A 26,214-nucleotide genomic window follows, 5' to 3' on the forward strand; every position below is an offset into this window, starting at 1 on the left:
GAAACCCGGTGAGGTAGTACACGGGGACTGTACCACACCTCCAAGGTGTACTCTCTGAAAAAGTTTGGGAACCACTGCTCTATGGCTGTGCACCAAGAATCCGTATCGAAATACCATTATTTTAGCTTTGGTATTACAGTATCAATATTTTAGGTATCAGCAGACTCATTTCGGTATACCACTTTACCGGTGATTTTGTTTTCAATATACCGCGTACCGGTAATTTTTCTGACCAACCATCATCACATCATAACGGAGAAGGGAGGCACAGTCTTTATATCAACAGTTCTGCATTTAATACTTTCTCCTCAAGGTATTGGAAAAAAATAAATAAATAAAAATATTCAAGATTATGTAAAGATGTATTCAAGCATAACTGCATATATTCCACAAATATTTACTTTACAATGTATACTACAAATCCTTGTATTGGATTAACAATTAAGGTATGATTAGACTTATAAATGACACAAATGGACTCTGAATAAACATGGATTCCCACTAGATATGTTGTGAATAGCAACTTAAATGCAAAAGACTAAAGGGTTACAAATTCTTCTCCTAGAGGTTTGCATCCCAACAAAGAGGGAAAAAAATAATAATAAACAGAAAATCTTAATATGCTGGTCTACTTATTTTATAATCTGCTAACAATTTTGACACTACCTTGCACACATGGATGAGCCCTTTAGTGTGATGGCACTCGGACTAAAAACACACCATGAAGTAAAAGTAGTACTTCGGTATGTGGCATGTTGAAGGCATAATGTGTTCATATCAATTTCCTTTTTGTGTCATAATCTAAATAAATCAAAACAAATGTATGCATGTCGGGTTTTTTCATACATGGTGTTAAAATTCTAAGCACTCACACCAAAATAGACTAGCAAAAATTACATGGAATATCAAATTTACTATCACAGTGCTGGGTTGTAATTACCATTAATTTTGGCTTTAATAACTGAAATTCATGGTTCAGCTTCATTTGGCAACTTTAGGCTGCAGAAACACATAATTCTATACACTTTCAATTTACAATAATGGTAACTAAGTAAACTGGAGACCAGTCTGCCAAAGGCAGAATTTATTCAAAACACTGGGTATTGTCATTCTTAAGCACTTAAAGACACTACTATAGTTTTAAGTAAGTAATGTTCAAATATTTGCTGCAGATTAAGTTGATCTAAAAACCACAACTCCTGCCTCTTTTTCCCTTTTAGCACAGCAGTTAAGTCTGAAACTCTGTGGAAAAGTCATAGGCCAACTGGAGAGTGGAAAGGCTCATCATATTACAAGCAACTGGTGACTGGATGCTGGATATGGATACACTATATCATCGATTTATTTATACATAGAAAACAGATGTTGTGACAGCTTAGCCTGTGTTCACTGACAGAACAAAAAGACTGTATGTATACTGTATATTCATTCCATTAAGTACTGTATCTGTGACTCTCACTTTCTATTGGAAGTCCAAATTTTTATTACAACAAAGTTCTACATGACTTTTCTTAAGGAACAATAATGAACTTAGAAACAACTTACTGCCACCAACGCTCCACTACACAGAGTGTTGTCTGGGGCACATTGCACTTAGCTTCTATCAAAATCATAGTTGTGAGATCCTGATTCTCCTCAAACTTATATTTCTTAGGAGGAAATTCTCAGAGTACAGAGTATTTTGTGAGTCAGGTTACATACTTCAGGATTTGATAGAATTCAAGTAATTACAAGTTGAATATACTATCCTGTTTTGCTTTATTTTGCAAAAAATTAATATATACATTAGGTGTTGCAAAAAGTACTTGTCTAGGTGGGCCACTACCTCCTTTTTTCCCTCCTCAGCTGGCTACATATTCGAGTGGTCAACTGTTGAGTGCTGAGGGGGATGACACAGTGAATTGTCACATATGTTTAAAAAGTAGCACTTAACAATCTTTGTATTGGTGTGTTACTCAACATTTGCTTTACAGACATGAAAAAATTTTATCTGTCATTAGTTAACTGTTACCAGTAAGGTTTTCATTGTATACACTGTGTACAAAAAATTAACACCTAATGCTGCGCGGCACAACTTGAGTATGTAGGTACTGTATATACTATCCAGATGAGTTGTTCCTGAACACAAAACTTGCATGGTAATTCCTCTCAAATAAAGCAAAACACAACATAGGTATACTACATATGTGTGTAGAATATTTTCAACTTAAGAATTAGTTGATCAATCAAATCCCAAAGTAACCTAAACTCACAGAACACCTTGTATAATACACTACACTGAAAGAAACCCAAGTCAGGGCTGCATCTAGGGAGAGCACCAGCATAAAAAAATTCTTAGCCAAGAGTATAATTTTAGAAGAAAAAAAAAGTATGGATAAAAGATTCTTCAAAATTTTCTGCATTATAACAATATAAGTGAAAAACTAAATATATACAGGAAACATGGATTAATCAATGTTTGGGACCTTAGCTTTAAATATAATATAAATATATATATGATTACTATTACATATGAGGTACTGTGTGTGAAAATGTGACAAGTGCACCCAATTCAGCATTATGTATTCTAAAAACATCCTCTATCCTCAGAAATTAAGCTTATCCCCTTCCAAAACACTGTATACTTCTTGATGCCCCTTCAGCACTTGTCCCAGTCACACATTCAGCAACTTTTATGTAATTATCTATTTTGAAGCTGAAGAAGCCAGTAAAAGTAAAGGATATTTCACAGCACACTGATACATTTTTTGTAGGAGAAACATGAAAAAGACTACATTAAATAAAAGTATTTGACACAAAGGTAGATAGTTCTCTGTTCACTAGCTCAGTAGTACCACCACTACCTATTACCTGGCAGGCCAAGCTTTTTGCATCTTGCTCAGGTTACTGTTCTTACTAATAAGCGAAGTTATTGCTCTTCTTGAACAAAAGGAATTAGTGTGCATTGTATGAGAGATCTCAAGCTTACTCATCAGACTGTAAAAGCATTAAGTTCTCATCAGAAAGGAAAACTACTCAGTCTTGTCAACAGATCTGAGCTCTGACTGGGATGATATAAATGCTGATCATCAGCATATAATCCTCACAATGGAAGTGAATCACACACACACACACACACACACACACACACACACACACACACACACACACACACACACACACACACACACACACTAACTAACTAACTAAACAACAATTTGGTTTCAGAAGTGGAAGATCTTGTGTCACAAATTTATTAAGTTTCTACAGCAGAGCAATAGATATAATTCAGGAGAGGGATAGGTGGGCAGATGTGTCTACGTACTTGGATCTAAAAAAAAAATACTTTTTAAAAAACAGAAATGAAAACAGTGATAAAAGGTGAAGAATCAAAATGGTGTAGAGTTATAAGTAGAGTACCAAAGGGAACAGTTCTGGCCCCTGTAATGTTCATAGTGTATATCAATGATATGGTTGATGAGGTGGACAGTTATATAAGCTTATTTGCAGATGACGCAAAGTTACTGAAACGAATGGAAAATGACATGAATTGTGAAATGCTACAAAAAGATTTGAATAAAATACACCAGTGGAGCAAAAAATGGGAAATGGAATCTAATGTAGGGGTTAGCACACTTGGTTTACACATGAGAAGCCGTAGGTTTGAGTCCCAAGTATGGCATGGCAAAATGTACGAGTTTCTTAATGTGTAGCCCCTGTTCACCTAGAAGCAAGTAGGTACGTACATGATCTAACCAGTTAGTTATCGCCTCACTATTCTAGTGTGTGGCATGCGAGTGGTCTCAGTCCTACCCGAAAGTTGGTTAGTACAAGCTCTGGACTATTTCCATACGGGAACATCTGGCTGGGTGACCAGCAGACCACTGTAGAAGAATGACACACACACACACACACACACACATCATCTTAGTAAGATGCTTCATAATTGAATATGGAGTTCTGTTATAGTATATGTATATCATAAATACAAACAAAAGAATCTTGTTATCAATATAAGCAATATTTCAAATGATGATACATAATCATCAGTGACAATGAATAAAATAATTCTATTTCAGAATTATTCACATGAATATAAATAAACTACACTTGATGCTAATACACTACATGTTACAATGAGTTATCTCAAAGTTCTTATAAAATTAATCACCAATCATTCAATACTAAAAGTTTGAACCTAACAGTAAACACTTTGATCAGTATTTGACCTCAGGATAAAAAAAAATGTGCATGGTTAGTAAAAATAAATAAAAAAAAAAAAATTAACACTTAAAATACGTAATGTTAGGAAATGAAAATAATCCAATACTGATAAATGCACCCAAAATACACTACAAATACCTTAGTATACGATACAGTGCAACACTAGATCAACATAATACTTCACTAATTCTACACAAATTAAATTATTAGGTTTTATGCTTCACAGTCAGTATCACTACTTGTAAACCACACATTACTGGCTACCTGAAGTGCTTGGTTTTGACGTCCTTAACATCTTTCATGATGTTGATCGCTCAAACTGCTGCTGGAGGTCAGACATGAAGCAGCCACCCCAACACTAGAGTGACGGCCACGGTGAGGCTGCACAGGCTTCCTGAATGAGACGCTGCTCCTGAGTGACCTCGTACTGGGAGGAAAGAGTGAGGGAGTTAGACAACATTAAAATTAGAGAGAGAGAGAGAGAGAGAGAGAGAGAGAGAGAGAGAGAGAGAGATTTAGGTTAGGCGCCACAACAGCCTGAGCGTGGGCCACATAGCGCAGCAATGAGGGAGAGCGTTATGGTCCTCTTTAATAGGAGTTAAGATTTACCCTTTGAAATATGTATCTTTCATTGAAACTGTAACAGGACAGTTAGTTTGCCATGTTAGCCATGCCTTACAACAGTTGGCCACTCCCAAGAGACGAACAAACAGCTACGACCGACATCCACCTCAAGCCAAGCCAAGTTTTAGGTATATAGTGTTTATTTTTCCCATACTGTACGTATCAGTAAGGACAGCAACATGCAGCTATCCTGGTAAACAACTATTTAGTAAGAGCTTGTAACTGATAATGAAGGGAACTTGCACTGAAAATACACAACAGGATTACTCCATGAATCTCTTTAATATATCAGGTCTATAACGCCTACCAACGCGATTTTCGGTTCTTTCACGAAGTCAAGTGAGGTGAATTGAATCATACACCAACCTGTGCACTTCGTTCTCATCCTCAGGCAAAGATTAACACAATACACCAGGACAAAATTAGACACGAACACATCACGCATCTTCTCAGCATGATGGCTTCCCCAGTGATTCACATTCCGAATCGAAATAAGTGAAACAATAGAGATGTGTACCGAGATTAAATACCGAAACATCGGTAATTTAGCTTCGGTATTCACGGTATCATAATTATTTCGATGTCACTTTTCTGGTAATTTTGTTTTCAATATACCGCTGTACCGGTAATATTTGCCGATATTTTGTTTAGGCATTATTATTTTTTGGGCTATGTCCAGATACACTCCCTGCCCGCTCTCCTCGTTTCCCGACTCCCTTCGCAGCTGCTGAGCTGCATCCAGCTGATTTGACGTCACATATATGAAGCCACTCCATTGGTCAACAAGGGTTCCGAGAGAGAAGCGATAATAAATGGAGGAAGTACGATTAAAACAGGAGAAAGAAAGAAAAGTGGATAATAAATGGATGAAATAGAAATAAAACAGGATAGAAAGGAGTGATAAAGTAATAAAACAAAAGATAGAGAGATAAATGGATAACGAAGAGGAATAGAAGGAAATGGGAATGAAAATATGATAATGAATAAGGAAATAGGAGGAAATGATAATAAAACAGAGGATAGAAAGAAAAATGGATATCGGACAAGGGAAGAGAATTAATTCCCTATTCTCTCTTTCGTTATCATCCTCATTACTATTTCCTATTCTCTTATTCGTTATCCTCTTCTCTTGTCCGTTATCCATTTTTTTCTTTCTCTCTATTGTTTTATTATCATTTCCTCCTATTTCCTTATTCATTATTGTTTTCATTCACATTTCCTCTTCTTCTTCTATTCGTTATCCATTTTCCTTTCTATCTCGTGTTATTCCTCTTCTATTCCTTTCTATCCTATTTCATTTCCATGTTCTCCATTTATTTTCCATTATCTTTGTACGAGGAGAGTGGGAGAGATGTCTTGTCTATATTAAGACGTGCCATTGCGCCCACAATATGGAGTCATTCCGTCCATACCATAAAGTCATTTTGCCTATTTCATGAACGTGGATCCACAGCTCCACATGGCCACCTTCAAACTGGAGTGTCTTTAACGAGTCCTTTGTGTAAGAGAGGAAGGTTGTTCAAGGGCAAGATAAAATAAAAACAAAAGAAAGTTCACTTAGATGTCACTGCCATTCAAGTCTCTCTCTCTCTCTCTCTCTCTCTCTCTCTCTCTCTCTCTCTCTCTGATGTCACTACAAGGGTAAGATCACTGACGCACCTTTAAAAGTCACCTATAACTGCCTTGTGTGATTATATTTACATACTGTTCGAAAATGTTAGATAAAGGAAACTTTTTCTAAACAAAAAAAAAAAAATAAATAAAACACCGATACCGGTATTATCGGAATTTCAAAGAAAATACCGGTGTATTGATACCTTATCATCATTACTATTATTATTATTATTATTATTATTATTGTTATCATTATTATTTTTTTTTTCTTTTTTTCTTTTTGTGCCGAAAAGAACTGTATCGTTACTTTTCAGAATACCGGTAATACTGATATCAATTACTATTATATATTATTATTTTTTATTTTTTTTTATTATTTATCTATTTATTTTTCTTGTGCCGTACGTCCCTTTGAAACAATCCCTGCACAGTGTTGTCAATACTTCAATGACACGCTCACTTTTCACTTTTCTTCCCACGAACATATAACATGTAACCATAAAAAAAATAATGACAAATATAATGAAAATAAAGAATTCAAGCACATGCAGAAAAACTGACGAGAGAGAGAGAGAGAGAGAGAGAGAGAGAGAGAGAGAGAGAGAGAGAGAGAGAGAGAGAGAGAGAGATAATGTAGATTAAAGGCGGGTTCACACATGTCAATATACGACTGAAATTGAAATTTGCTTGAAGTATCGACTGAGCCCTTCTAATCGGAACACGTTCACACATAGCGACTGGAAAGTATCAGATGGTTGGCGGGAAGTGAATATAAACAAACAGCTACCCAACAAGATGTCTTCCTCTGGTAACGATGACGATTGTGATCAAATTAAATCATCACAAGTATTCAATCCTCACCTCCTACAACACCTGCACAGAGGGAAGCAGTCATCAGAGAGTGCCAGCTATCGCTTCGAACGCCGATTGGCGTAAGCTTTTCTTTTTTTTCTTTCTTTTGCTGTAGATTCACTTTCAGGGTCCCAGATGCACTCTTTTTCCTCACTAACTCCAAAATTTTCTTCTCGACATCAACATTACATTTTCAAACCTTTCTCCGTGACGTCACAACGTAAACAAAGTTTTCCAGTTGCTAGGCACCAATATTCAGTCGGAAACTCTGTCGACTTGCAATTACAGTCGCAAATTGACACGTGTGGACCCACCTGATCACATTTCACTAGTTCTTGATCTAGATTTTCTTTACTCATTATTCTACACAACATTTCTACCTATGAATATTGCACAACATTGTATTTACCATTGCTATAAATCATTGAATGTAGCGATGTGATGTCAATTCAGTGGTCCAAGCGAAACATTTGCTTCATTTACATCTCATTTCTGTCGATTTCATTGTGTGTGAGAACCAGACTCCTTTATGCTGTCATTTTTTATGGTTTTATGTCTTTTTCGTTTTTTTTTTTTTTCCCAAAAAAAGGAAAACTAAATAATAGACATCTTTGGTTATTTTAAAAGTGAAGTGAAGATTTTACATTACACTACTATAAGTAAAGAGTGCACTGTCCTCTTCACACAGGTCGTATGTCGCACTGCCCATGCAAAATAAACATTTATGAAAATAAGGACACATATGCATAAGCTGCATTATACTTTCAGGTTTTCTATTTCTACTTTAAATTTTAACGATTAATTATCTACAGTCTACACTGTCACACTGTCAATACACATTACTACTTCCCGCTCGGACCTAGTTTTTAGCGAAGGCGGTTCCGCATTACATGTAAACTAATCTGTAGCTGCCTATAGGTAGAGCCACAGAGTAACAATTCTGACAAAGTAGTTTTCTATAAAAAGAAAATAAGTAAATACATAAATAGATAAATTTTAAAAAGTGAGTTACACGGCATGCAAACACACACGTATTATTATTACTCATTGATGCTTTCAGTGATTCGTTACGATGAATTATTACAAGTGTGAATATGCAAATGATTTTAATTAGCCGACGACAGTAAACCCAGAAAAGTAGAGTTATACCTGTGCTTGACAAAGAAAGCAGACGATGGTGAAAAGTGACTTACCACAGATAGGTAAGGAATCTGGATTCACCAGGTCCCCTAAACGCATTGTCTCTTCCGGCGTGTAGCGGCGCCACCCAACGTCGTTCTCGGCGCAACTCAGCTCTAGGCTTCCTATCCAAGTCTTCTTTGGCTGGTCGGGGAATATTGCAGCGTAACCCTCAGGGCAACTGCATCAGTGAGAGCGACTGGGTTAGTGCCACTTTGTCCTTACCATTTGTCCTTACCACCAGATAGTTTATGATACAATTACAATAATAAATTATTGCATTTCAACACCACACACACACACACACACACACACACACACACACACACACACACACACACACACCGCGTTGTGTAGTGGTTAGCACGCTCGGCTCACAACCTAGAAGGTCAGGGTTCGAGTCCCAGGCGCGGCAAGGCAAATGGGTAAGCCTCTTAATGTGTAGCCCCTGTTCACCTAGCAGCAAGTAGTTACGGGATGTAACTCGAGGGGTTATGGCCTCGCTTTCCCGGTGTGTATTGTGTGTGATGTGGTCTCAGTCCTACCCGAAGATCGGTCTATGAGCTCTGAACTCGCTCCGTAATGGGGAAGACTGGCTGGGTGACCAGCAGACGACCGAGGTGAATTACCTGATAGTGGCCACTGCAGGGCCCGATCTGCTAGCAGGTAACACGTCGCCCCTGCAGGTGTAAGTGGCATCTCTCATCTCCACGATAAGGCCCCTCTCCTGGAGATCATGGATCCCCGAGCAGCCGCCGGTATCGACTATATGAAAAACGGGGAAAAATCGTGTTGAGTGTTAAGTCAAACTAGCCTGTGCTGCAGATATGTTTGTGTGTGTGTGTGTGTGTGTGTGTGTGTGTGTGTGTGTGTGTGTTATAGGATTGGTACCCGCGCTGCAGTGACTTCACCGCTCGAGTAATATGGGGAGTGAGAATGGTGACAGTAAGTTGTGACAGTAAGCAAGGAAGTTAAGAGATGAGGGAGGAGGAGAGGGAAGCTATTGGTATGCAAGAGAGGCTGCTTGAATACTTACTAAGGCTGTCCACCCACAAGTCATCTTCAGCCCGCACCACCATCTTGAAGGAGGTGTCTGGGATGCGGATGCTGCAGCCAAGCCGGTGGTTCTTAGGGAGGCTGGACACCTGATAGATACCACGACAGTTAGCATTAATACATGGATAAACTGATTCACTGTTTACTAATACAATCCTATGATGATATTCAATTAGGGTGGAGTTTTCACGGAGACAGGTAGCTACATGTAAGAAGGATACAATTTTTTTGTGCACCAACTTAGCTTGTTTATTTTTCTATTTATTTATCTATTCAATTATCGCTCTCAATCACAATTTCTCTGGTTACTGGAAGATAATTTCATAGTCAAACCAATTAATTTTCTATGTATTGGTAGATTAAGCTGATTGATGCAATGTGGTAATGGTCTATATTTCACTAATTTCTCAAAGGATACTAAAACATGGAACATGGAAAAAGGACAACTTAATCTGATATATAAGAAAACTATTGGACACATCTCGCCATAAGAATGCGACTGAATTACTCTTTATGATCTTGAAAGGGAACCACGAGCAAGCTTATCTTCTAAAATGTACCAAGTACGTTGAAAGAACGATTCCAGGCAGTTCACTTCAGGCATATTGGAAGGTACATCAAAACTTAATATGGAATTAGGACAAAAAAAACTTCCGTACACATCAATCGTTCTGTGCAGGGTATGAGTCTATCTCCACAGCTGTAGCGCGTGTAGATGAGTCAACGCTGTGAGAGCACGCCGGAAAGGAAACGTGGTGGCTGTGAACTGGTAGTGAAATGAGGGAAGCACGTGTGGGTCGGGAGTAGCGGCGTGGTGAAGCGCTGGAGGCGTGGCTGTGGCTGGACCATTGTGTGTGTGGGACGCAGGAAGTGAGGCGGAGTGGCAAGCGGCAAGTGTCGGTGAATATGTAGTGGTAACTTTCTCCTTCCTGTGCATTTCAACTTGAGCTTGGTAATCCTCAGCAATACGCACTTATTTTGATCCTATTTAAGTTTATTCCCTTGTCTCTTACGAATAATTAAACTTCACTACTGTCTCCTTTGTGTGTTTCTACTGAACAGTTCATCCTTTTCTATGATGTCTCTCTTACATTTTGATATGCAGACATTTAATTCATTCTATTTTTCTCCTTTTTTTCTCTCTGCTTAAAACATTCTTGTATATAATTCTCCTCGATTATTTGTCACGTCATATTTTCACTCTTTCATAGCATCCCCATACCCGTTTTTATTTACTCCACACACACGTCGTCATATTTTTGTTTCCGCAACACGACTTTCTTTCCACGTGACGCGATCTCTTTAACTTAATCGCAAGAAATTAATGAAACATGATGTCATTTTACTTATAAGGAGGCATCAATAATACTCGGTGTGCAGGGATCACATTGTAAGCTTATGACTATACCTTTACTTGCTGTACCTACATGGAAAATATTAACGTTACAATACAATAATAACCTAAACTGAACTTGTCAAGGAAGGGCTAAATATCCATTACTCCATCCGTAAACGTCGAGTCATTGGTTGTAATGGCTCATCAGTCACTCAACGGCTGAATAAAAATGACCTTAAACTATTAGAAAGAAAAGAGAGAGAGAGAAAAAAAAAAAATGCCATCCAGTTTCGTCATCAGACCTTGGAGTGAACTTCCCTTAGATGAATCTGGATAAATCCAGAGAAAAAGAGAGAGAGAAAAGAGAGAGAGAGAGAGAGAGAGAGAGAGAGAGAGAGAGAGAGAGAGAGAGAGAGAGAGAGAGAGAGAGAGAGAGAGAGAGAGAGAGAGAGAGAGAGAGAGAGAGAGAATGATACTAGATACAACTCTGATAAGGAGGATAACACGTGATCTTAAATAATATAAAGCTGCCACACAATCCGAAGTACGATTTCAAAGCTCCAGACAACAAGTTCAACGAGCTTCCGGTGTCTGTCACAACAAATAGAAATAATTCTATCGTCCATAATCCAAAACAGGAAGGCACCGCGCCCGTCCTGCCGTCCTGCCTACCTGGACATGCGTATCGGTGAAGGAGGCAGTCCAAGACCCGTTGGGGTATTTGTGCAGGGTGAGGCCAGCCGGCAGCCGCTCCACCACGTCCTCGTGATCGAAGGAGTAGTGGCCGCACGTCACGTTGGGCCGCGGGTAGATGGCAGGGGTGGACAGAGACCACACCAACGTGCAGTCTTTGTTCTCAAAAGCCACTTCGGTATCGTCTCCGCCAGTCTGCTGGTAGAGAGTAGAGGTGTTCAGTGGCTCACCAGAAGCTTCTTGACAAAAACTCAGCAAAAAAAGAAGTAAAAATTGTCTTAAAATCTTGATGTCATTTTTGGGAAGTTTATGAGTGTTAACATAATGAAGGCCATGAAATAAATTAATTAATAAACAGGAAATGAAGCATGGTATTTTAGGAGTATCAAACATCACGTTATTCACCTGGTCCACCTCATATTTATTCTGGTCTATGTTGTCTCCGTCCTCCGCTCCGTCACCACCACTGCTACTGTCACTGGCTGTGGCGGTGTCGTTTTCTGACATTATTTTGCTGAGGGCCTCCACCGTCATGACGGTCGGCCAGGAACCTCCATCTGCACGGCAGCAAAAAGGAAGTCAGTGTGTGTGTGTGTGTGTGTGTGTGTGTGTGTGTGTGTGTGTGTGTGTGTGTGTGTGTGTGTGTGTGTGTGTGTGTGTGTGTGTGTGTGTGTGTGTGTGTGTGTGTGAGTTTGTGTGTGTGTACTCACTTAATCAATAAATAAAAAAACGATGACATAACAGGCGGGAACAATAACAGGAAAGGAAGAGTGTCACGGTTCATCACACCATGCACATGAAGGAGTGCCTGCCTTGCTCGCTGAAGTGATCTCAATCCCACTAGCAATGAGATGAGACACATGAACAAGAGACACTTCTTTGAAAAATTTCCTTCCTATTCTCTCTAATATGACCACACAGAGGCTGATGAACCCTGCCCATGCAAACAATGGCACGCCCCTCAGACCAATGCAGCAGGAGAGAGGAAAGCACACAACCCCTGGCAAGACAAAACTACTCTCTCTTCCTTGTCGTTCCTCACAACCCGAGGTGCCCCAATCCATCCCTCCTCACCCCTCTGTTTACTATTACATGAAGGGGGAGAAGCAGAAAGCGGGCCATTACCTGTCCGAGGCCTAAGGTACGGCGGCCAAGAGTGTCGTAGGGACATCTATAATCAATGAACGTCAGTCTACTAACATCCAGACGGAGCGTGGACGAGGAAGGGGAGGGTAAATATGAGGAGCTGGCTGACCCTTGTGTTTGATATGGCAAGGCTTCTCGTGTGTGTGTGTGTGTGTGTGTGTGTGTGTGTGTGTGTGTGTGTGTGTGTGTGTGTGTGTGTGTGTGAGCGCGCATAAACGTCGCTATTCTTCAGGCATTACATCGAAAAAAAAAAAATAAGAAAGAGCAAAACTAAATACGTAGATGTTGACCAAATCCTAAAAAAACTAAATATTTGCGACGAAACTCGGCATAAATCCAAAGGATGATCGTACAGAGTAAAGAGAAAAATACCAATTCGAATTTAACAGAGTCTTAAAAAAATAATATTTGAAGAATAACTGTACAGGAGGAAGGGCAAGTCATGGCTATGTATACACACTTGGCCACACTGGGATGCACGAAAGAAACGTCACTGCATTCTACCCTAGCGGTCCACGTAGAGTACAGAGAACCACTAACTGGGGGACACTGGCCTTGTACATCTGAGACCACTAACCTGTCTTCTTTAGTTACTTGTTAGGGCTAATTCAATGTGTGTGGGGGAAGGTTAAGATCTGTACAAAATTATGAGTGGCCAAGGGTGCTAGTGATGGCAATGAATAGTGGTGGTGGTAATGACAATGTGGTAGTTATGGTGATGGCAGTGGTAGTAATAGCAGTGCGTGGTAGTAGTAGTAGTGATGGTAGTGATGGCAATGAGTGGTGATGGTAGTGGTAGTATAGCAATGTTGGCAGTTTCTAGTGAAGGTGGTGGTGGGAGTGTGTGAGGGATGATGGCGGGGACATTGACAAGTGAGGCTGACAGACTGACCCACGACATGCAGGTTATAGGAGGCATTGGCGGTGGCAGCATTGGTGAACACTTGGCACACGTAGATTCCGTCCAGGTTGTAGTGCACGGGCGCGATGAAGTGGACGTTGTGGGGGTCCGTGTCAGGCGAAGTGTTCACCACGCCCAGGAAGTCTGTGTCCAGTACTGCAACACACAACACATATTAGTATAGTACCCAAGACTCGGAATTCATCGCTAATAATATTACGCAACACTCATCGCAGACCTCGCATTCCAGCCACCACTGCCACCACCACGCTGACAATACACTGCTGGTGACGTGCACAGCAGCCCATTGTTACCGCCATAATACTGGGCACAGGATATGTATTCTTGGAGCAGAAATGGCTGTGCTTGAGTTGTAATGATGGTAACAGTAATGAGGATAATGGTAGTAATTATCATTATTAATACTCTTATTACAGTAATTTTAAAATTCACACATTATTACTGTTGACATTATTATAACCACAACGAAACTATAAGAATATCCTATCTATGGGTCCCAAAGTAAATGCATTATCATCAGCAACTTTCCCTTTACCGAGACATGTTCAGATGAGAAATAAAAAAAAATAAATAATGCATGTGGAAAACACTAACATTTCAGGCTTCACTACATCCTTACTGCAAATATCCCACGATCAGTCACTGCACATAGTCACTCGATGGACCTCTGCTTACACTAGGACGAATATCAAGTGTTCTATTCTGATTTGCTCGTTTGAAAGTACTTCTAGTGATGTTTCATTTGTTCATAACTAAATTAATCACACCATAAACACTGGCTAGGAGTGTCATTCGCTAGATTTTAGGTTAAGAATGGAAAAATAAATTCTCTCTCTCTCTCTCTCTCTCTCTCTCTCTCTCTCTCTCTCTCTCTCTCTCTCTCTCTCTAAGATACAAAACATAATATTTGAACAATAGGAACCGTGACGACTTGTAGGAAAGAAACGAACACCAGTCTGTATTCATCTTTAAAGGGCAACATGACAACATTAACGAACACCCGCCTGACGACCACCAGTCCCAGCCTCTCCTTCCCCACAGTACTTGCAAGGCAAACAGGAGTTTGGGAGGAAGCTGTTCGGAATCTATTATGAGACAGTTTTTAACGACTCACACATACCGCAGTCTCTCTCTCTCTCTCTCTCTCTCTCTCTCTCTCTCTCTCTTAACGTGTAGGCAGGCAACACTTTCAACAACGTCTATATAACCTTATCATCGCACTAATTGTCTTCTTAACTCTCAAACTAAACAAACAATAAACAATAAAGGCTGGCTATGAAATATGTTTGCATCTTCCCTTGGTGTACTGGAGGTAACCATGAGCACTCCGGCCTACTCCTGAGCTAACATAGCAGCGAGAGACGTGGCAAGACGACTAATGATATAAAGAGGACGTGAGGGAGGTGGAAGGTTTAACAGTAGACTCAATAACAGGGAGGCATGGGTGGGTTCACGTCCAGGGGTCACTCTCTCAGGTAGATTTAAAAGACTAGAACTGGTTATGGGAGTGAAGGACGGCAGCTACCCAGTCACACGTGCAAAAAAAAAAGTAGGTTAGGAAGTGGTCATGCTATTTAACGCATAATTCCGGGCCATTTACTGCTCACTTTCTGTCCTTGGTATTTAAATGTGTGACAAGTTGTTCACTCATCCACTGGACACACAGGTACTACGAAGCTGCTGCACTCACTGGCTGCATCTTCAATCGATCAAACAAAGCAGCCACTTAGTCACCAACCTTGAATGTTGATGAAATGTTTCTCTCTCACCAGTTGTGGAAGAAAATGGTCTTCTGAGTGGGAAGCTCTAGATAACTATGGCTATACTGCTATAACAACAGCAACAACAACAACAACTACTACTACTACTGCTGCTACTACTACAACTACTACTATTACTACTACTACTACTACTACTACTACTACTACTACTACTACTACTACTACTACTACTACTACTACTACTACTACTACTACTACTACTACTACTACTACTACTACTACTACTACTACTACTACTACTACTACTACTACTACTACTACTACTACTACTACTACTACTACTACTACTACTACTACTACTACTTCTATTCCTACTACTACTACTACCCTCTCTCTCTCTCTCTCTCTCTCTCTCTCTCTCTCTCTCGTTACATAAATTTCAGCAGTGTGGCACAGGCAGCGAGACCAAGTGACTCACCAGTAGGGCTCCCACTGCCGCCCCACTTGTAGAAGGGCTTCCCAAACCTCATCCACAGCACCTCCTTCACGGGGTCGTCATACGGCGTCCGGTATTCACAGTTCAGGGTATAATCTACATTTGCTTCCACCTCCAGGTAGTCCGTTCTTCCGCCTTCCAGCGACACTTGCAGGATTTCCAACGTCTGTCCTGCGGGGAGAGAAAATAGATGGTGAGACATAAAAAAAGGAAATGATGAACTCAACTGCCACTCTCCAATTTGTCACACCTGGCCGGGGCTTACGACCACCTGTGAGTCCAATAATGAGTCGTAAGTCCTGGGTGTAGGGCGGCGGCCAGAGTGGGAGTGAGGGAGGGGGCGTGAATGAACGTGAATTGAGTGAGAGGGAAGAGCATACAAAGGAACGAGGGAAGGGAGGCAGGTGTGACAAAAGAGAGAATGAGAGTAGTGCTGGTGGGGAGGAAAAGGAGGGGGAGAAGTAGGGGTATGGTGGTGGTGATGGTGGTGGTAGCTATGTCAATAAACTCGTTCATTCATCGCTTGTTGATATCTGTTTTTATTCTTTGTCTTCTCTATGAACGTCCCATTGTAATATACATTGTACATGTCACCATGCAAACTTAACTGTCCATTCACTGCACCAGCCATACCCTATTTATTTTACTTTTTGTGTGTAAATGTGCCAACTTTTTCCACTTCATAATCGTGTTTTATTACAAGTATACTTCAATATAATGGACAGGACCAATAAATGACTGTGTTTAACAGTTAAAAGCAATACAATGTTAAAGGTATTACAAGTCTGTGATGAATAAAATAAATACTATTTTATACATATTCATCTTCCTCTGTATCTAACAACATTTATTTACATGTACGGCAGTAACACCGGCAAACTCATCTGGCGGCGGCACAAGACGTCACACAACCGGTCAATAAACACACCGGCGCTGGTTAACATGTGTGCCATCACCACTAATTACACCGCTCCTACACTCACTCTGCGGTGCTGCCTCCCTCACAGCACAGCGTGGACAGCAGGTACCTGGTCGACACACAACACGCGCCTCCTAAGCCTACCGACCTTCGACCAGCCAGTCACTCACTCAGTTAGCACCACACGGCATCACCTTAACAGTAGCCATGACTTTTTTCCTTCCCCTCAAGGTTCTCATGCTCTGTTGGGTTAAAATTATCCCGGGGAAATTTCTGAACATGAAATGACGCCATACTTTCAAAACAGACGTCCTTATCTTAAAAAGTTTTGTTATCAGTAATTATTAAATACTGGAATGAATACTGAAATAAACGCAATAGGAGGTGGATTAGAATCAGGGTTTTCAATATGGATGTTCTTATTCTTAACGACTCATGTTATTCCAGATTGATGCAGAAATGAACACTGAGATAGATAGAGTAGAAGCAATGTAAGCAAACACTAAATGGTATTGGCGACACAAAGGTTAAAATAAAGGTTACAACACACAGGCAGGTCTTAGAGTAGGTAATCACAATCTTCTTTTATAGGCTGTTACCACCCTCTATAATGCATCGCCCTCTCATCTAAGCCCGTTCCTTAGACGCCCCTATAATCAATTACACTGAACAGTAATCAAATGAAAAGAATAAATAAATAAATAAATAAATAGATATCCACTACGTCACTCGCCACCAGCAAACTATGAGTGTGTGTGTGTGTGTGTGTGTGTGTGTGTGTGTGTGTGTGTGTGTGTGTGTGTGTGTGTGTGTGTGTGTGTGTGTGTGTGTGTGTGTGTGAGTCACCCGCTTATGCACTGCTGCCTTCCCTCCCACTTTAGGATGGCACACAGCGGCCCCGTCACTCCCTGGTACATACAACAAGCAGCCAAGTGCTTACTGACACATGATGCAATTCTTCTTCAGTAACCCGTGTGTTTACTGAAAACTATATCTAAAAAAGGCAATTCTCTAATCTAAACTTTCATAAAATATCATGCACTCATGCACGGTAGAGTTTTCTAAAGACCCTTGACAACATTCACAGTGGTTCTCTTCCGCCATCACCTCTGCTTCCTTTTCCCTTTGCTACTTCCACTCTATCAAAAGCAGATCATCAGGTCAGCTTAAGAAGTAAACTATATATAGTCCTTGGCTCTTCAAACTTTCCTTCCGTCTTTAGCTGAAGTGGCATTGCGTTGTATTTATATTTTTTCTCTAGCCTTGATCACGGCCGTCTCTTTGCATGATCTGAACTTGACATTAAGGTAAAAGATGATGAAGAAATTTCCTTAGGTCGAACGAACAAGTGACTTTTTCCTGGATAAGAGACCAACACATAAGGAAGGAAGAAGATTCTCAAGATCATGTACCATAACACCACTACAAGCCACCCAGGGCACGACGCAGAACTACATCTTCTTTCCACTATTGTAGCAAAGTAGAAGTAGTACTAGTATTATTAGTAGTATTAGTAATAGAGTTGTTCTTGTTGTAATAACAGAATGAATAGAAGTAGTAGTTGTGTTTGTAGTAGTAGTAGTAGTAGTAGTAGTAGTAGTAGTAGTAGTAGTAGTAGTAGTAGTAGTAGTAGTAGCAGCAGCAGCAGCAGCAGCAGCAGCAGTAGTAGTAGTAGTAGTAGTAGTAGTAGTAGTAGTAGTAGTAGTAGTAGTAGTAGTAGTAGTAGTAGTAGTCGTAAGACCCCTAAAATGTATCACCTTCACATTTATTCTCCGTAATAGCGAACATCAAAGAAGGATTACGGCAGGGTCACCAGAGGGGTCACACCAAGACTCTACGGCACCAGGCTGGGCTAGAGTGAGTGGTATATTTTTTGCAGGAAAGGTGGAAAAACCGGATCTATACCCTAACTCTCTCCCTCTCCCTATCCCCTCTCTCTCTCTCTCTCTCTCTCTCTCTCTCTCTCTCTCTCTCTCTCTCTCTCTCTCTCTCTCTCTCTCTCTCTCTCTCTCACTCCCTGATTTAGCGTAACCATGTCAGTATGATACAAGTTATAATTTCACAGTTTTCATTCAGATTTCACAAGCTAAATTTAGAAATAAACATATATTCCCTCTAATTCCCAGCTGAAGCTATTGTAATCTAAAACAAAAGAAGCTAAAGAGTCTATTTGTCATGATCTTTGCGAGGCTTAAGAGAGACAACTGAGGAGAGAGGAAGATGAAAAGTTTGACTAACATATTGACAAGTAAAAGTTTGACGGATAAAAATTTGAGAAGTATGAAAGTCTGACTATTAAAAGTTTGAATGGTATAAAGTTTGGGTAGTAAATATTTGATTGATAAAAGCCTGACTGGTAAAAGTTCAAGTAATAAAAGTATGACTGATAAAAAAAATTGATTAGTATAAAGTTTTGACTAATACAAGTGCCATAAACGACAACAGCAGCAAAAAAACAAGGCCATGTGTGTGTCGTGGGGATGAGCTGTGAGGGTAGCGAAATGTTTTGGTGTGGGAAACGGAGTGGAGAAGTGACAAGAAACACTGTTCTCTGCACTACAAGGAGAACACACACACACACACACACACACACACACACACACACACACACACACCTGTTGACAAAGAAAGCTCCCATCCCTCAACTATGCATCATTTTCTACATAATATAAGATCATGAGCGTCTGTCTGTCTCTCTCTCTCCTGTTACGGTGCGGTGCTAATGTGTGCCAGCTCTCCGCCTTTCCTCCGCTACATTGTCTAACTCATTAACATATATCCTATTCATAACAAAACAAGTCATCCTATTATTATCTTCGAGTATCATATATATTCTTCGACTCTAACATTTTATTTAGAGAAATCAATACTCTAGTTATTATTATTACTATTTTTTTCATCTATCATAGTCACCATGTGGAATCTCAGTCTCATTTTCCTTGATGCACGAGTCTCTTTATGTATTCTACTTCCAATGCTCAGACTCACTGGTATCCTGCAAGGAGGAATTCTAGCACACCATTATGTTCAGTAAAAGACGCAATCAAATTAGTCACGTGAATAATTCCGTATGAAAATAATCAAGATACAATGACAAGAGATATACTCGTAAATGACTCTTGTACTATATTTCGGTTGCTTTTATTCACTGCAGCATGAATTTTGGGCACACTGCCATTACTAGTTCGGCGTGTTTTAGTTTTTCTTGCTTTAATATGTCGGGCAGCAGAGGTGGTCGAGTACAGATGAATTCTTCCATGAGAGACAGCCTGGCAAGAAAGTTGAGAACACTTAACCGGTTTGGGACGGTTTCAAGTCGGTTGTTCTTGCTTCCACGCCTTAAGGCAAATGTGCTGAATGCAAATATTTTTCTTATCTTCTCATAATAATGGGAATGCGACACACACACACACACACACACACACACACACACACACACACACACACACACACACACACACAATCTGTAGTAAACTGTCTCATTGGTAATTTCTCCGCATGTCACTTGGCAGACTAAGTTAGCGTCCGCTCATATGTAGAGGTCTTCACTAATGAGAGGCAGGTGCTGTCCCCCTTATGCAACCCGACAAGGTGCATGGTGAGTGAAAGGACTCGGACTCACCCATACACTGCATTATAATGCCACCTTCTAACTGGTGAGATAAAAGTAGTAATCATGACTCCGGCGAGTGATCTTGTAAGACCGTGGTGAATCAAACACTTACACACACACACACACACACACACACACACACACACACACACACACACACACACACACACAACCACTGTTTTTATAACACATCTGTTAATAACACATCTCATGCTGCACTGAATACTTTCACATTAGAATGACTCAACATCACACTATCCCCAAGGCACTCAAACAACCCCAGCCGCATTATAGTCATTCCTGCAACAGGGAATCAGAGTAACACCATCCCGGGCTCTTTAAAGCACTGTTGTCTCTTCTATTTCGTGTATACAAATTAAGTCATCATCATTAACACTCCAAGAAAAAGAATCTGGATAGAATGCTTTATTTAATTTATATCTACGTTTATTTCTCGATCTATATGTACATGGTTTTAAAATTCTTAGACATAGGTGGTAGTTTATGAGACTTTCTATACCAAGCGGTCTCCGTCAGTTACCTCAGTACTGTGTTCATATTCTGCGGGTGGTTATACTGTCAGTGGGTGGAAGGTATACATCGTGTTGCCATGGTGACTATGATATTGTAGTGTTACGAAGCAAACTGTAGGGCCAATCTGCTTCTTTCACATCAATAATCGACGTAGTTAAAATTCCTCATTACCAAATCCCAACAACAACTTTACTACCACCACCACCATCACCACTAATAACAACAACAACAACAACAGCAACAATACTAGACACACGGGAAGCACAAAGACTCGCCCATCCATGAGAAAAGAAGACACATTTAAGTGATTGTATGCACTTTCTCTACACGATTCTCACATGACCTTCCAACACACACCCAAACCCACACACACACACACACACACACACACACACACACACACACACACACACACACACACACACACACACACGGTAGTATACTCACACCGTGTCGTCACGTGGAGAGGAAGAACAAGAGAAGGAGGACGAGGAGAAGAGGAAGTAATGGAAGCAGCAAAGCAAGTTCAGATATGCACGATCACTCTCTCTCTCTCTCTCTCTCTCTCTCTCTCTCTCTCTGCATCTTGCGCAGGTAGCAGGCAGGAAAGTGTCATGTGAGTCTCGCAGGGAAGGCCACTAATTTGGTAATCTAGGATACGCCTCCATGTCCTTGTTAACACTGCAGAGGTGACAGGGAGAGGCTGTCTCTCTCTCTCTCTCTCTCTCTCTCTCTCTCTCTCTCTCTCTCTCCAGGAGGATATAGTGAGCAGGAGTGAGAGGGATGTGGTGGTGGTGGTGGTAGTGACGAAGAAACGTGATCATGAATCCACTCCGTCAACACATACCAATACACACACACACACACACACACACACACACACACACACACACACACACACACACACACACACACACACACACACACACACACACAGACACGTGTAGCGGCGGGCATCACCTGAGGCGTGCCAGCAAAGGAAATGCAAAAAAAGAAAGGAAGAAGAAGAACGAGCTACGAGGGACAGGGAAAGCAGAAAGTTCAGGTCAGTGAACGGTGATAAGCAAAGATGTAAATGTTAATGAGAGTCTCAACATCGATGAGAGAGAGAGAGAGAGAGAGAGAGAGAGAGAGAGAGAGAGAGAGAGAGAGAGAGAGAGAGAGAGAGAGAGAGAGAGAGAGAGAGAGAGAGAGAGAGAGAGAGAGAGAGAGAGAGAGAGAGAGAGAGAGAGAGAGAGAGAGAGAGAGAGAGAGAGAGAGAGAGAGAGAGAGAGGCAGGAAGATGTAGGGATGATACGAGTCATGTGTTAAAGACAGGGAGAAGGGAAGGCAAGGTAGCAGGGAGAGAAGAGGAGGAGGAGGAGGAGGAGGAGGAGGAGGAGGAGGAGGAGGAGGAGGAGGAGGAGGAAGAGGAGGAGGAGGAAAGGGGGACAAGAGAGAGAGAGAGATCTGGTCTCCACTCACCTGTGATCCAGTGACGGAGCAACCCGACTCCCTCTCCCATCCCTTCCCTCCCTCCCTCCCTCCCTTCCTGCTTCTCTCTCCCTCCTTCAGCCTTGCCTTGCTTTGGGACGTGCGGTGCGAAGGAAGCAGGATATGTTACGGTCCCTCCCTTACACCTGCTCCTTTTGTCGTCAACTTGTTCACTTCCTTCACTTTACCTCTTGAATTGTCTTCCCTTCCCTTCTTCCCACCCATCCGTACAGGAAAAAGAGACTCGGTTCCTCTTTTTCTATCTAGTCTTTCTCATTTCCCCATTTATTCATCGGTTTACTCAAAATTCACTTCTTCGCTTACCTCTCTTTCAAGTCTGTCCTTCTCTTATTCCCATCCTTCCGTATAGAAAAAAAGAGACTCGGTTCCTTTTTTTCTATCTAGTCTTTCTCATTTCCTCATTCTTTCATCGGTTTACTCAAAATTAACTTCTTATCCTTCCTCTCTTTCAAAACAATCCTTCACTTTTCTTCTTCCTCTCTTTCAAATCTGTCCTTCACTTTTCTCTGCCCTCTCCTTCACCACTAACCTACTCATGCAGCCTTCACAAGAGTACAAGTTTCTGCGTCTCCCAAACCGGTCTCCTTTTCCGACTGCCACTCCCACTCTCCTACACAAGCACGTAAAAAAAAAAAGAAAAGAACACGAGAAAACTTTATTAAACACTGTTGCCATCTCGCATAGTAGTGGTGTGTGTGTGTGTGTGTGTGTGTGTGTGTGTGTGTGTGTGTGTGTGTGTGTGTGTGTGTGTGTGTGTGTGTGTGTGTGTTTAAAAGGCCACTGGGAAGATGAAGGTTATGAAATGTGTCCGTATGTCTGTTTACCTAAAAATTCTTCTTCCTGCCCCTTCCCCGCCTCTCTCTCTCTCTCTCTCTCTCTCTCTCTCTCTCTCTCTCTCTCTCTCTCTCTCTCTCTCTCTGCGTGCCTTATTTAAGTTAATCAAAGTGAGGTCGTACGTATTTTCACTCACATCACGATCTGTTCCTTGATTCAAATCACATTTCAAACAACACTCAAGGACACGTCTAATTCATGATCAACATTTCTATGCTATATAGTTCAGTTTTGAAGGACAAGTAGTGGAAGGGTTAGACGTCAACAGTTTTGCCTAGACTCCCTGACGTGAAAAAGAAAAAAAAATGAAAAGAAACATTACGAGCCTCGAGAAGTTATCGTTGCAGCGCCAGAGATTGTTGAAAAATGTCAATCACTGTCAGTCGAGAGAGAGAGAGAGAGAGAGAGAGAGAGAGAGAGAGAGAGAGAGAGAGAGAGAGAGAGAGAGAGAGAGAGAGAAACTGGAGGTTCAAAAGAAAAAGAGCAAGAACATGTTTCTAAAAGCATTAGTTTTCCGACTCTCTCTCTCTCTCTCTCTCTCTCTCTCTCTCTCTCTCTCACAGGTGTGGTATCTCTGGCACAGGTGTTCGCAATGATGACTAAAAGCTGTTTCCCAGTGGAGCTCCGGGCGGTGCAAGTTCTATTAGGATACACAAAGACAGACATGCAGACAGACACCCAAGCAGCCTTTCAACGAGCAAACACGACAACAATACGAAAATGAATATATAAAAACAGACATGATCAAGGACAAGGACAATGGAAACAAATAATAATAGCAATAATGATAATAATAACAATGATGATAATAATAACATCAACAAAACTTCAAGGGTGCTTTACCTGGCGCGGGGGCGAAGGTGGCCAGCACACACGCGAGGAGGGCGGGGCGTAGAGGGACTCCCATGCTGAACACGTAATGGACAGATTTCCTTCAATTCATCCAGATCTCGGCAACAGTTCCTCCCCTTCCCTATGTAATACACTCTATGCTTCCTGTACACTTTTCCAAGCCGCTGATTCACTCACTCACTCAATCACTCCGCTTTGTTCACTTTGTTTTCGTTTTTTTTTCCCACGTGGTTGCTAATTTTCACTCATTCACGTACACACTTCTCACTGTTCTTCCTAGCATCACTCATCGTTCAGTCTCATCAGCTATCCCTCCGTCAGCGCCTCCAGCAGCTTGTTATCCCGAGTGATGGGGTGAGACTGGCTCCGTTACGTGTCTCCTGCTGTCTGTTCTCCGTCAGCTGTGCCGCGTGTTAAGCCACTCAGCAGGGCGGCGTCTCTCCCCTGTAGCGACCCCACATGCAAAAGAGGGGCGAGTCTTATTACGTATACACCATCACACGGTCGGCAGGAGGCTCAGTGGCGCGTCCTCTGCACCTCAGGCCTTTACAGGGGGTCGAAAGTCTTGTTATATTTTTATGCATCAACTGTCACCCGGTAGTGATTAGCCTGGAGGGAAATAGTTATCAGATAGGTGAGTGAGGCATTTATTATGGCGACGCTTCCCTTCTACTCATGTAGGCTGGGCGGGGGCCGAGTCTGCCACCGGTGGAGAGGAAATTATTACCAAAGTACACGAAGATTACAGCTTACTGGTTAATTAGCGTCGTATATACACTTTTTTTCCTGGTATAGTGAGTGAGGGTGCGAGTAGTGCAGTGGGATGGGGGAAGAGAGGGGGTGGAATTACGGAGGGAGAATAACGGAGGGAGGGATACAGCTGTCCTGTGTCTCAACCCCATGGCAACGTAGCCCGAGGACATTCTGACTGATTGGGTTTTGCTTGTGACGAAACAATGGAAGGCTAAGCGGGCACGGCGCTGTTTGGGCAAGTGCAAGGACAAAAAATAGTTTCAGGATTTCCCCCATTAAGCAATATATTACTCATTTATACGCTGTAGTAATGTCATGGATCATATGTTACAGAGGGCACCACAGCATAGAGTATTCACATCACAGGAGAAGGAACACTTGGTAGGTACCGCGGAATAAAAAAAAAAAAAAAAAAAAGGTGGAAAAGTCTTCTATCAATAGAGTTTAGTAAAAATTACCATGGAAAAAAAAAGATCAAAATGAATAAACAGAATGAGTTCTCAAAAATCAATTATTCATAATATGAGGGGAGTGACGAGGGATGGATGGGGGAAATTATGCGCGTGAGGCATCAGGAGGGAAGGGAGCGCCGAGGTGGGCGAGGGGTGAAGGTAATGGGCCAATTTTTCTGATGTTGATTATAAGCCTTATTTAAGAGAGAGAGAGAGAGAGAGAGAGAGAGAGAGAGAGAGAGAGAGAGAGAGTATGTATATATATATATATATATATATATATATATATATATATATATATATATATATATATATATATATATATATATATATATATATAAGAACAAGACATAAACAACTAATACAATTGAAATGAGTGCCAGCATAACGACACATTAATCATTAATTCACAAAACATAACGATTGTGAGAAAAGAATAAAGATATTTCATTTCTTTTCCCAGAACAACAAGGACACGATATCCTTAAGTGCCACTTGATGCTCCTGTCCTCGTGTGTCCGGTGCTGTCCACGCAGGCGGGGGGCATCAACACCGTCACGCAAGCCACTACGATGCGAAAGAGACTTTTTATTATCCTGACAACGTAAACATTGCGAGTACTTTAATACATAGGAAAGAAATCACTGACACAACAACACACCGGGAGCGATCGTCTTCTTTTCTGATGTTTACCATAGACAAGAGTGATGTATTTTCAGTCACCTAAGTAATGGCCACCCCTGTACAACTACGCAGTACTTGGCTGACACACACTCCACAACACCTGTGTTTGGCAACTGAGGCTCCGACCCAGCGACGCCTCCACCTGCCCGCACGGTTGCCACTTCCTTCCATTACTACACGGCAACCTACATACACCAGAGTTTGCACCTTAAAAACTGACAGTGTTAATGAAAAAAG

At 41.2% G+C, this 26,214-nt stretch overlaps 1 protein-coding gene across 9 annotated transcripts; it reads right to left on the minus strand.

The window, feature by feature from the left end:
• Positions 1–349: 349 nt before the first annotated feature.
• On the minus strand, positions 350–26,214 carry LOC123517485. 9 transcript variants are annotated; one of them, XM_045277587.1, is made up of 10 exons: positions 26,017–26,214; positions 24,080–24,532; positions 15,825–16,013; positions 13,596–13,760; positions 11,963–12,114; positions 11,537–11,755; positions 9,509–9,617; positions 9,102–9,237; positions 8,487–8,653; positions 350–4,630 (listed from the first exon to the last, which is right to left on the minus strand). In XM_045277587.1, exons 2-10 carry the CDS (start codon positions 24,141–24,143, stop codon positions 4,536–4,538), a joined length of 1,296 nt encoding a protein of 431 aa, XP_045133522.1. In that variant the 5' UTR covers positions 24,144–24,532; positions 26,017–26,214; the 3' UTR covers positions 350–4,535. The 9 variants fall into 9 exon arrangements, with proteins under 9 accessions (XP_045133522.1, XP_045133525.1, XP_045133521.1 ...); XM_045277590.1 differs by having other exon boundaries at positions 11,537–11,752; positions 24,080–24,697; XM_045277586.1 differs by having other exon boundaries at positions 25,987–26,214.

The sequence above is a fragment of the Portunus trituberculatus genome, chromosome 42 (assembly GCF_017591435.1).
Source record: "Portunus trituberculatus isolate SZX2019 chromosome 42, ASM1759143v1, whole genome shotgun sequence".
Taxonomy (NCBI): Eukaryota; Metazoa; Arthropoda; class Malacostraca; order Decapoda; family Portunidae; genus Portunus; species Portunus trituberculatus.